Source organism: Varanus komodoensis, unplaced genomic scaffold (assembly GCF_004798865.1).
Source record: "Varanus komodoensis strain SLA01 unplaced genomic scaffold, ASM479886v1 scaffold23, whole genome shotgun sequence".
Classification (NCBI taxonomy): Eukaryota; Metazoa; Chordata; class Lepidosauria; order Squamata; family Varanidae; genus Varanus; species Varanus komodoensis.
The window spans coordinates 5,280,327-5,292,819 of NW_025335627.1; the positions used below are offsets into that span (position 1 = coordinate 5,280,327).

At 41.2% G+C, this 12,493-nt stretch overlaps 1 protein-coding gene across 1 annotated transcript in view; it reads left to right on the top strand.

Moving 5' to 3' along the window:
• Window positions 1-11,989, top strand: part of SATB2 (SATB homeobox 2) — a 148,212-nt gene extending 136,223 nt beyond the window's left edge. Inside the window, exon 11 of the mRNA XM_044432003.1 lies at window positions 10,916-11,989. Within this exon, the coding sequence (XP_044287938.1) occupies window positions 10,916-11,371 (456 nt within the window). The 3' untranslated portion in view covers window positions 11,372-11,989. The remainder of the gene's footprint in view (window positions 1-10,915) is intronic.
• Window positions 11,990-12,493: the final 504 nt, after the last annotated feature.

Consider the following 12,493-nt stretch of genomic DNA (forward strand, 5'->3'; position numbering starts at 1 on the left):
GGAATTCTGATATAGCTACCACGGAGCAGAGGCAGAAATGGGGCAAGAACAAGCTGTCAGAACTTGACAAGGCTAGCCTAAAAACAGTTGTGCTAGAAATTCAAGGCACAAGAGGCAAGGGAAGAAGCAAGAAACTAGAAATACCCTGGTGGGCACTCATAGTTTTATTTTGCGCTACTTACCAAAGGCAAGAAGTATATCTCCTTCAAGTACAGCATCATGGCATTGTTGTTCCCAGTAAACCAGTTAAAAATTTCTAAGAACAGTATGGATATGTTAGCACAGTTCCTGTCCACAGGCTCACAGTCTAAAAGGAAAGTAGGCTTGGAGTAGCAATTCCATCTGAAGCCTATGGTTGGCTACCCAGGGTAGTCTTCCCCTGGCATGCTGATCTTTCTGGGAGGTCAGGGGGATGGGACATCACAAAGGCCCCTTGTTTCCTGGCTGATGGATGGGGCCAGTGGGATTCACTTTGACTCTGCAGTCCCAGGACCAGTATTTAAAAGCTGAAACATTTCTTCACAACCTTTAGTTCATGACATTCATTATTACATCCATTATATAAATAAGAGAACCCAGGCTGGGTGGTATAAACTATTCAGTACCAAATAGCTCAGCATTTGAAGACCAAGAAAAATTGAATCTTGCAGGATATTAATCATACTCTCCTATGGGCTACATAACAATTGAATTTTCGAAAATCTACTGGTACAATTGGCCATTTGACTTTATTTTGTCTGCTTTAAACTAAGGATGAACACATGTGTGTGCGACTTTTGTTTGGTAGCATGTTTATTTTGCTTCTGACCATAAGAAATGACAATTTTTCTCTTCTTAAACTTATCAGTGATTATATCTTCAAAGACAAAAATGTTCAGTAGTGTTTGCTCTGCATAATTTTTCACTACTCATACTAATCTGGTTTCTTGACTCATGTGCACCCCTTTGTAAAAACTTGCTAAGAATTCATATCTTGTTTGCTGTCTTCCCATGATTCACCCAAATACACCCTCTTTTTAAAGAAATAACTTATCATCTGAGGAGCTGAAAACTGATAAAATTCTACTGCTCTAGACAAACACTTGGCCAAATGAAATATTTATACTTGGAATATTAATGATAAATTAAATCCCCATATTTTCAGGCACAGGTGTCTCTAAAATAGAGAGGATCTGTCTAAAAGCTGAAATTCTGATCCTGAAGTCTTGGAGTTGCAGAATTCCTTTATGTCTCAGCATGTATCTGGATGTTCCCTGGAGGACTTCTGCCTCCAGAAGGGGCAAAACACTCCTCCAGATTAAAGCATCAAGAAAAAAATGAATTAAACCATCAATTTAAATCAAGTTTTTTATTTTGTAAACATCTTTTCCCTGAACATTCATACAAATTGGTTGCTACCTGAGATGCCAGAGATTAAACTGGGGGCCGTCCGCATTCAAAGCGTGCGCTCTGCCCTTCCCACTTTGCAATACTTCTGCTTATTAGGGGTCACACAGGTAGCATTCACAGGCAAACTTGAATTTAGAATCTGGGAAATACTAGAGTAAGAAAAGCCAAATTAGTGCTCCCCTCACCTTTAAACCATCTTTAAAACGTCAAAGAAAGCCTAGAACCAGTTTAAGATAAAGGTCATTCTAAACAAATAATCCCAAAAGGAAAAATTCTGCCCTGATGAAATTAAATTCATGGTATATCACACTTTGGCTGTTCAATTATCGGTGATACCAGTGTTTGCTTTGTGAAGCAATTATTAAACCTTTTTTTAAAAGGCAATACATGAGAAATGCCAGTAGCATTTCTGTTACAATATTAAAGGAAGCTAGATGAAAGTGAACACATATATATATCCATGTCAGACTTCCTACCATTTTGCACGCTCATATTGATTTCTTTTGACATGGTCTTCATTTATTGAGTACTTTTTTTTAACTCCCCTGCCCATTGCAGTACATGCTGCGAGCCATTGTAAACGGAAGCCAAGGTATATTAAACCTGCCTGAAGTCAAAATGTAATCTAACACCTGTAGTCTGTAATTTGTCATCACTTCATAGATAGTGTTTTTGTTTTTGTTTTTTAATAACTCTTTGTGAATTTTCTTGAGTTTGTAACCTTAAGATACTATATAGTCCAGAAGAAGTGATAGAACTAAATTTTCGTATTAAACACAGTTTATTGCATCAAGGTGCAAAATTACAAGTTCAACCAAGCTCAAAGAAAATGCTTTTTAATTTTTTAATTTTTTCTAGCTTTTATGTAGTGCTACAGTATTTAGCTAAAGGACATGAATACTGTTCACAGGGCAAAATGAAGTCTTAGCCACTACTTTGAATGGAAAAACAAGCACAGGTGCAAATTGTAACTTCTGCTACAGTTTCTCATGCAGACATTCCTAGCAGCCAGTAAAGGTTCTTGGCAGAAAATTCTGTCTCATTAACATGCTTGCCAACAGGATACCCAGACTACGACTGTTTTGAAAGTTGCAGCTTATTTACCAAAGCTTTGTTGTTGTGCTCTTCTCCATATAAATTGGACACTAGATAAACTGTAGGTAGTTGTGCTCACTCTGGCTATGTTGATCATACCTGCAAACATCTGTTTCAAGAACGAGAGCAGCAATGCATCCTCCTTCAGCATTAATCCTTTCTTGTAAAGTGCAGCATTTAAAATGTAGCTCTGAAGTTTTAATACTCTGCATTTCAGAGGCACCTGAATTAGATGTTGAGAATTAGGAGATACGGGCCATTGCTTGATTTTGAAACTGGGCAGGACAGATGTTCATTTTGCCAGGTGTTCCACATTTCCTTGCAGAAGCATTGTGCCTGGTCCCTTCTAAAGAGGCTAGATTTTAAACCTGCTTTGGAACAGGTAGAAATTTCAGAACTGAATTTCCTGAAGATTTTTTCTTTAAGCAAATTTGTTTGTATTGTACTGGGGCTTAAATTCATTTCTCATGGATCTAGAATGCACTTGGACTCTACCAAATACGTGACCTTGTAAAGCAGCAGCACAGCAGCACTTGGCATGGCTGAGCTGGCTGCAGATGATGGCAGTTGCAGTCCCAGCACATCCAGAGCATGCCATGTCGGGAAAACTGCAACAGCAGCCGCTTTCTTCCTCATCTGACATCCAGTTTGGTTTCTTTGTCTTAGCTCCATGTTCTCTCCATCTGCAACACTTTCCTCCCTGCCCACAGTCCAGCACAACACATAGCACGGAAGGGCAGGGCCGGGCTGGAAATCTGGATGGGTGACTTAAATGTCGCAGCCTGCCTAGAGAGTGTCAGCTATGGGTGGCACAGAAAGGTAATGTAATGTTGTGGTGCTGGTGCTGGTGATGATTGCTTGAACCCCAACATCCTTCAAATCCCACTTTACCTGCCATTTTTCCCCTAGATCAGCAGTGCCTTATCTGTTATGTTCTCCCAGCTTACTGCTACCACTGTTTTCCCTCAGTGAGCTCTCAGGAAACCCAAAGCAATTCTAGAAAAGCTTTAAAAAGTCAGCCAAACAATAAGAGGCAGTATCATAAAATGCTAATATCCAGCAATATATCAGCCAACAGTCTCACTGTTAAAACAAAGTTTAGAAGATGTAGGTGAGTCTCTCCAGGCAGAGCAATCATTACCAGGTAGAAAGGGGTGGGGGTTTTCTTAGGATGAATTTAGTCCTCAGGCAGGTTCATGCAAGAAAAGGAAATCTTTAAGTACCCCCATCTCTTGGCCAAACCAGCGTTGAGAAACTGGAGACCAGCATAGTTGTGTTCACCTCGGTGAGAGGTACTAACATTTGATCAGTTCCAGTCAGTAATGTTGCTTGTGTGTGTTGAAGCAGTGGCCACTTGCAAGATCTGCATGCCATGCTAGGTGGGGTATGGGCAGTGGTGTGGAGTGAGCCTGGAACCTGAATTCAACTGGAGAGCCATCGGGATTAGAGGAAGCCAGGAGCAGGACTGGAGGACGAGCCAGGACCGAAGGAGCAGCGCAGGGGAGAGCTCCCCGGAGAGAATAAGCTGAGTGCTCTGGCCAGCTGAGGCAGGGGCAGGCAGTCCAGAGCCAAAGGGTCCTTCACTGGGAGGGAGCAACAATGTGGGGTGCCGGTCAGCAGTTCCAGACAAGTGCTTTCCAGTCCTCTAAAGCTAGTGCACGTAATGTGGTCCTCATCAGGTCTCTCACTGTTTCCAAGCAGCACCTTCCCTGCACATTAATGCAACCCTTTCCTAGAAAAATGGGGGGCAGGCTTTTGCAAAGGGATGGCAGGGATGTGCTGCAGCCTTGTTCCTGCTCAGCCATGTGTCCTGGGCTGCCTCGCCTTCCCATGCCTGGCAGGGAACTGGCCTGGTTGCTTCAGGCACCGTGTCCTTTGTTGGCAGGCAGACGATCAGCTCTTGTCTTCCCCTCTGGCTGCACTCATTTCAATGTACTCCTTGAATAAGGAAAGTCTGGGGGCTCCTTGGCACATGCCTTTTCCCTCCCTGCATGTCTACACAACCACACACCTGTTTTGCCTGTTTCTCATATGTACGTATGGATAACAACGGTGATTAAGTGGCTTTCCTGTCATTTTTGAAATAGATAAAACAAAAGTGATGGCTGTTGAGATAAAAATGCTTCACAGAATTTCATGATACTGGAGAAGGTATGTCAGAACTTTAAATAAGGATCACAAATACTGCTTCAAAAAACAAACAAAACAAAGAACCACACTGAAAAGTAAAGAATTTAGAGGCATGATGCTGTAAATCAGGGGTCTCAAACTCAACTTACCTGGGGGCCGCTGGAAGTAGAGTCTGGGTGAGGCTGGGCTGCATCAAGTATTCCACCACCGCAGTGGTGGTGGGCCGCTCATCCCACCGCCGGCCTGGGCGCCGCTGGTGCTTTGAAGGCCGCAGGGCCCCTCCCCCGTGCCCCGCTCGTCCCAGCAATTGGCCCGCGGGCCGTGAGTTGGAGACCCCTGCTGTAAATAATATAGAAATGCATGTGTTATTTCCGGTCAGCTGGGAAATGTTCTTAAGGTAATAAAATCACTCTTTTCACAAAGTTGGCTTGGTTAAACTTTAGCTAGGTGGAGGTTATTTAACACTCAAGGAAATGCACACATATACTGGGATGTTTTGCTTCATTTGGCAGTGCCATGTCATGGGAAAAGGAAGCAAAAGTTAGTTGAATCCAAGTGACTAAACAATCTGTGAATTGGATCCAGCACTATCTACACTGGACTTGGGTCACCTGAGAAGTGAGGAGCTCCAGATCAACTCTTCACCTGCAGCTTGACCTGTGCTTCTTGAGTTGTCTTTGCAGACCTTCAGCAGCCCCCAGGGCTTATCCAGTCCTTCTTTGCCAGTGGTTTTAAAAAGACCTAAAGCCTGAGCAAGGTGGTTCTCAAACTTTGTATGCACCATTCATAACCATTGGTCTGCTGTGGACGTTCTGTGCATCTAACATGCAACTCCTGTGCATTTCAGAGGATTCCAAGCCATTGTCTGATTGGGTCGTTCAGTACACGGTGCTAGAGTGGGAGATTAAGCGGGGCCCACAGCTCCATGTGAACTGTGTGTGAACGAGGGCATGCCCTGAAAAAGAGCTGCCACCCTTTCTGGCAGATGTACCTTTAATTGTAGCCTGACTGTAGAAATGCAGTTGCCAAGCTTTTCATAAACTAGGAGGGGAAGTGATGAGGAAAAGCTTTACCTGCTTAATTTCTGCAGAACTGGCAGCTTTTAAAGGCACTGGAAGAGGGCCAGGAAAAAGGCGATCAGCCCTACCCGATGCTCGTAGCACTGGAAGATAAGTTGCATCTTTCAAAGCAACTAGTCACCATTACCTGAACTTTTCACTGAGGAAGCACCAAGAAGTTTTCCAGGAGCCACGCGGTTCACTGGAATACAGTTTGAAACCACTGCCTCAGCTTATTACAAGTAATACAGATCATTCTCATAATGATATACTACATTATATATTTTCCTAAAGTTAATCATTCCATATCATACTTCCTTCCCTGCAGGCGTGTACTATTATTTTTTACACATGGTTCCCAGCTGGATTTCATTGTGGCCTTCAAAACATATTGCAATGTTGTGTGATTTAATAGGAGTCACTTATCTTTTTCAAGTCAACTTTCATCGTATGAGGTATCTGTATGTTTTCTATCTGAATAGGCTAATACTTCAGAAATGTGAAAATTAATACCTATGAAAAGTAGAGGGGGTTCAAAAACAAAACAGTCTTGAGCCTTCAGTCTCTTTACACAACTGTGGACCTTTGCAACATGAAAGTGAAAATGCATTAGAAAAGCATAAACGTTTGAGACCTGTGGCTAGGGAACAAAACATGTTTCAGTTCAGATTTGCAAGGAGATGGGAAATGATTGGGGGAAGAAATAGGAAGTCAATTCCAGATGGTCAAAATTGAAGGGAAGACTTAACTTGTACTAATGCAAGAAGCAGAGGGTGGAATGAAAGTGGAGAGCTCGAAATGCTCAGAAAGGCAAGCTTGTGCTGCGATCCCAAGTGTGTGTGCTGGGAAATATGTGAAGACATTTGACTTACTTCTAAGCAATAGCATCTAAGAGAAGGCCTTCTTCACACAGCCTGCTCCAATTCTCTTATTTATAGTCAAATCGCAGTGAAGTCGTCCCGAGAAGTCAGCAGATGCAAACACAGTGGCATCTTTTCTTTCTTTTTTGCACATTTTTTATTAAGATTTTAACCTAAAGACTAAAAAAATAATCATCAAATACATCAGATGTACTGGGTCAGCCCCCTATAACGTATCTTTTAAACATTCTATAATCATATTCAAATTCTTTCTTGTTTACACCAACTGTAGGAACCTTGAGTTGTTTTGTTTGTTAACTGACATTAAGCTGCCCTGGCTCAGATGTTATGGGAACCTGGTTTAATCCAAGCCAGGATCTTCCCATCAAAGGGCATTATAGGAGGGGAGGGAGAGGAAGGAGCAGTCAGCCCCAGTGCTTACTTTCAGCTTCATGAACCATGGATTATGAAACCCAGAGTGATAACCTGAACCAGGCTTAATTTTCGAGTGTGCGTTATTTTATTTGGATCAGGGCCTTTACCAATCATCCATCCATTCTTTAAATAAAGTGAAAAGGATGAGATAAAGATTCAAGTGCAGTTGATTTTTAAAATATTGTTGTACCTAATTGAAAATGGTCTCATAGAAAAGAGGAACAAAAAACCTCTTGAATGAATGAATTGCTATGAAAGTGGTTTAAATAGGCCTCTCTTGGATGAATTCTTTGATTAATCCAAAGTAGTTAAACTGTTGTCAGGCTGGATTGTTTCTGTTTTTCGTATTTCCTGTTGTTTCTGTTGTTCCTATTGATAGATGAGATTAAACATACAACCCTTCCTCTTCTCATTATCTCTTGGTGTATCCCGTCAACATCTCTGACAAGGATATTTTAAGAAAATGTATAAATGCATCATTCATTTATTTAGCATTAGAAAGTATGTCAGGGCCCTGGCTTCTGGAAGTCACTGAGGCCAGGCTGTCTGTATGCTGCTTTGCAGAGAATAGGTAGTTTTAAAGTGCAGTGGTTTCAGAACTGGTTTCCCCACAAGAAGTATTCTCAGTGAAATGCAACTGACATTTGCTTTCCTCTGGCTGTATATGTTGTGAAACAATCGCCTCAGTCAGTGGTCCCCAACCTTCTGTCACATGGGAGCCACATTAGAGTGCTCAATGCCTAAAGAGGCCCTCGTCTTAAATCAAAATGCAACATAATTGTTAACCTACCGATTTAGGTCAGAAGTAAACATTCAGAGGCAGTGACGAAATGTTAACATGAATATAGTCCATTTTGGAACAAAATTGTGGAATCCTTTTATGTAGCTATTGTGTTTTTCATAAGAAAGGGACAGGAAAAACAGCAATAGTTGCTGTGTGAGGTGGGAAGAACAGGGTGGGTCTGCGGGAAAAAGCCTTGGGGGTGATAGCTGTAAACAAGCGGGTTGGGGGGCTGCACTGAAAGAGCTTGGGGGGTCACATGCAGCCTGCAGGCCGCAGGTTGGGGACCCCTGGTCTACATCATGTAGAACTGGGGCTAAGAGAAGCACCACTGGAACTTTGCCAATGAATCCCTGTTGAGGAGTCGCCCACGTTGTAGTGGGCTTTGTGAGGCTACATTCTTTTAACCCAAGCTCCTCTATTCAGCCGCGATGCAACTTTGCTCATATGGTGGAAGACCAGGGCCAGCTCCCCTTCAGCATGGTTGCACAGGGGCTCCGATTCCATGCAAGGGCCCTTTTCAGGGGATCCCCCCTCCCATAAGAACACATGTGAGCAGCACCTTTGCATAGCCCAGTCTCTCCCTGATAGGTGCGTAGGACTCAAATTGCTTTTACTCAGTGCTGTTGCAGCACCATCATGGCTAAATATATGAACATTTAGGTTGAACTGAGAGCCAGTGTGGTGCTGTGCAAAGCGCATGGGGCTGGGACTCAGGCGATCTGGGTTCTAGTCCCCACTCGGCCATGGAGCCCACTGGGTGAATTTGGGCCAGTCAGACTCTCGAGCAGACCTACCTCACTAAAGTTGTTGTGAGGATAACATTGAGAGGAGGAGGAAGAGGAAAATTATGTGAGCTACTTTGAGTTCTTTAAAAGAGAAGGGCAGAATAATTAATTAATTAATTAATTAATTAAAGCCATGTTAAAAACAGAAACTTCAAGAGAGAATCTGACTATCCTGTGGGTTAATGGATTGATGCATGTTACAGCAAAAGAAGAAAGGTGACCTATTTTATTTGTAGGATCTTTCCTTCCTATTCTTTTAATTTAAACACATTTCCCATTATGGGGTGAGGGGAGGTTGAACCAGTTTGCTTTTAGCAAATGAGTGTGACATTCCTTTTTGTAGATAAGTTATAATAAGTTCATTTAAATATGTAGATGATCAGGGAAACATTGACCTTAAAATTGAACAATACAGGACCTACCATGTAGTGGTTTAATGAAGTCAGGGATTTGAAGGACTCTACTTCTCACTTTTTTTCTTCTTGTCCTTGTTTTTCTTTGCTGATGCCAGTATACTGCACTGGGTCACACATGCATGTCATTGTTGAAAAGCGATGAAGCAGGAGTGCCAAGAACATTTATTTCAACTCATCACATTCTGTAGGCCATACTGCTGTTTTCTTGCTTGCTGCATAATCATTGTAAGCTACCTTCTATCAGTTCTTGAAAAGAAACACATTTCTTGTGCCTTCCAATGCTGATAGCTGAATGAGACCTTTAAATTCATCTATCCAAATTTCCTCCCAGTTCAGGTCTGGTATGGTCGCTCAGTTTGTTTTAGACTGCCTTACAAATGATTTCAAGCTTTCCTCTTAATTGTTAGTGGCTATTAAAATCCTTTATAGATTTTTTTCTGTGAGTTTAAATGTAAAAAAACTTGTAAAAAGCACAACAGAGACTCATATAAGTTTTGTTTTTTATACTTTTATACTTATATGTCACTTATTTCTCATATAGCAGTATATGGTTAAAGAGACAAAAATATTTTTAGTGACATTTTATTTTTAATAACTGTATATGGATTGTAAGGATGGAGTATATATCTTATACTTTCTTTAATACATAATACATGTTTCTAATAAAATCATCCCATCATCCAAGAATATAGTTCCCCAGAGATTTTTAATGGTGCCTTTGAAATGGCTTTACATTCAGATCTCCTATCATAGGACAGTCTTAGTACACATGGTGTGTTCTGAAATCTTCATGCAGTGTTATAGATATCCCCAAAGTATTCTGTATTTTGAGGTGCCTTCTTTGTTTAAAGATTGCAGCTTCTTGAAAATGAGTTGTCCAAATAATTTAAGAGTACTGTTGTTTGGTTGCGAAATGAAGTCCTACGATGGATCTTATCCAATTATTTTAGCATGAACCTGACAAAAGATGGATGATAAGGAATCACAGAATGTTGTCATTATAAAGATCTCCAAGATTAACAGGCCAGCAAAATTACCTCCAGGATCAGTTGCAGTAGAACACGAAGGGGAAGCAAAATTACACTCATATCCTGTTTGCGGACTTTCCATTGACATCTGGCTGGCCACTGTGGGAACAGAATACCCACTAGATGGGGGTTTGGTTTGTTCCAGCACAGCTCTTTTCTTCATTTACACATTGCATTGTTTGTTTGACCTAAACTATCTTTGACATACATTCCGCTCAGTCCAGCTTTGGAGCCACACCTCTTGTGGCAGAAATGGCAGAAGCAGTATTAAGTGCAAGGTGTTCTTGAGGTATGAGTGCAGAACTAGATGGCAGAGATGCCTCTCCCAGTGTAACCAAAATCTAACATTAGATTTTGGGGAAAAGATGCTTATGGGAGTTGCCTTTCCACGAGGCAGAGCAAAGAGCATGTCTTGAAGCTTTTATCCTGTGCAGACACAGCATCTGTTATTCTTACCTCATCCCAGTGAATGTGAGGAAGGCTGTAAGGAAGAATTGTCACACTCACTTTCACACACTCCACACACAGAGAGATTCCACAGAAAGGAGGAAACGTTACATTCTGGCCCATAGGCACATGTGTGGAGACTTCATATCAACCCTTATCTTGTGAGTGCTAGAAGGAAACAGCGCCTGCTCCTTCTCCATGCAAAGAGAACCCTCAGCCCCAGGGAAGTGCATGAGCCAGGGACTGCCTCCCTTTGGGAAAAAAAAGAAAAGAAAACATTTCTTCAGAGCATTTGCAGTAGTACAGAAGAGAGGGTGACCCAGGAGGACAAGATTCTTCTTCTTGCATAATACAGGCTTAGTTTCTTCATTTTAGAAAGACCTGGCTAGCAAGGACAAGTATGGAGGCATTCGTTTTATTAAAGGATCAAACCAATCCGGTGTCGTGCAAGACTTGCCTTAAATATGTATGCACTTTTGCTTTTTCAGGTCCTTCACAGACAGCAATCCCAGCCAGCCAAGGAAAACTCGCCTCCAAGAGAAGAGGCCCCGCCCCCACCTGCAGAAGACACATGTACTAAAAAAACACGTTCCCGTACAAAGATTTCTTTAGAGGCTTTGGGCATTCTTCAGAGTTTCATCCATGATGTTGGCCTCTACCCTGATCAGGAGGCCATCCACACGTTATCTGCTCAGTTGGATCTGCCTAAGCACACCATTATCAAATTCTTCCAGAACCAGCGTTACCACGTCAAGCATCACGGGAAGCTAAAAGAGCACTTGGGTACTGTGGTGGATGTGGCAGAATACAAAGATGAGGAGCTGCTGACTGAGTCAGAGGAGAATGACAGTGAGGAGGGCTCTGAGGAAATGTACAAAGTGGAAACTGAAGAAGAGAATCCTGAAAAAAATAAGGCAACTACTTCAGAAACTGACCAGAGATAATGTGAAAACATCACAGGCAAAGCAATACATTGATCCAAGTTTTTGGTTTTCGTGCTTCTCCTCCTTTTTTTTTTTTTTTAATGTGTTTGGGTTTTTTTTCCAGTGCACATAGAGAATGTGCAAATTGAACAATTATTTTGCATAGCCCAATCAGACATTCCCTTGTAACAGGCACTTAAGTGTTACACTTGTTGTTTGACTGAGACAATGTTAATTGTAATTCACATAGGATTACATTATCCTTAACCTTGCACTTACGAAAGGAACCTCTAGCAAGTTACAGGAAGAACTAGACCTATGAAATCAATGAAGGAAACGATAACAACGTGTGTGTGTGTGTGTGTGTATATATATTATATATATATTTACATCAATATATATATATATATGAAATTTGCATGGGACATAACATTACAATCTGAAAGTATAGACTGTGAAATGAGCTCGTTAAAGATGAGTCTTGTTTATGTATTAAAAAAAACCACTTCACAATGAGTTGCTTTGGCTTTTAGATAAACTGCTGCCTGCTCTCAGGGTGTGGTTACTATTTTGGAATACCTATTTATTTTCTATGTTTATCCCTGATTCTTTTTATTATTATTAAGGCTTCCATTTTGGCAGCTTGATGGGTAATTTTTGAGGTATGCATTTTGAAAACCTAAATCAACACTGCCAAAAAAAAAAAAAAAAAAGTGAGAAAGAGAGAAAATGGGGACAAAATCAGGGCACCTTAAAAATAAAATCCCAAACCAAGTAATTTTAAAAAATAAAGTCACAGAGCTTTTTTTATCATTTCTGTAGCAAATAGATGGATTTTCATGTTCACTGATGAACTTTTCAGTGAGAAATCAGTGCATGGTAGACTTGTCTGCTAATGAGGTCTTCATGAAAAGTTGCTTTTATGAGATTTAATGTGTGGATTTTTACATTAAGCCACAGTTTATAGTGGTGTTATTTTTCAAAGGCACAAACCATCTTCACTGTTGCTGTGCAACTTCTGCTACCTTCAGTGAGGTTTGTGCAGCTTTGGTTTCTGTTCCTCTGCTCTTCTAGTGTTTGTCTGATATTTATGTTTAGGGCCGTGTTGAAGCTGTTTCAACAAAGCTTTTACAAATGAAATCA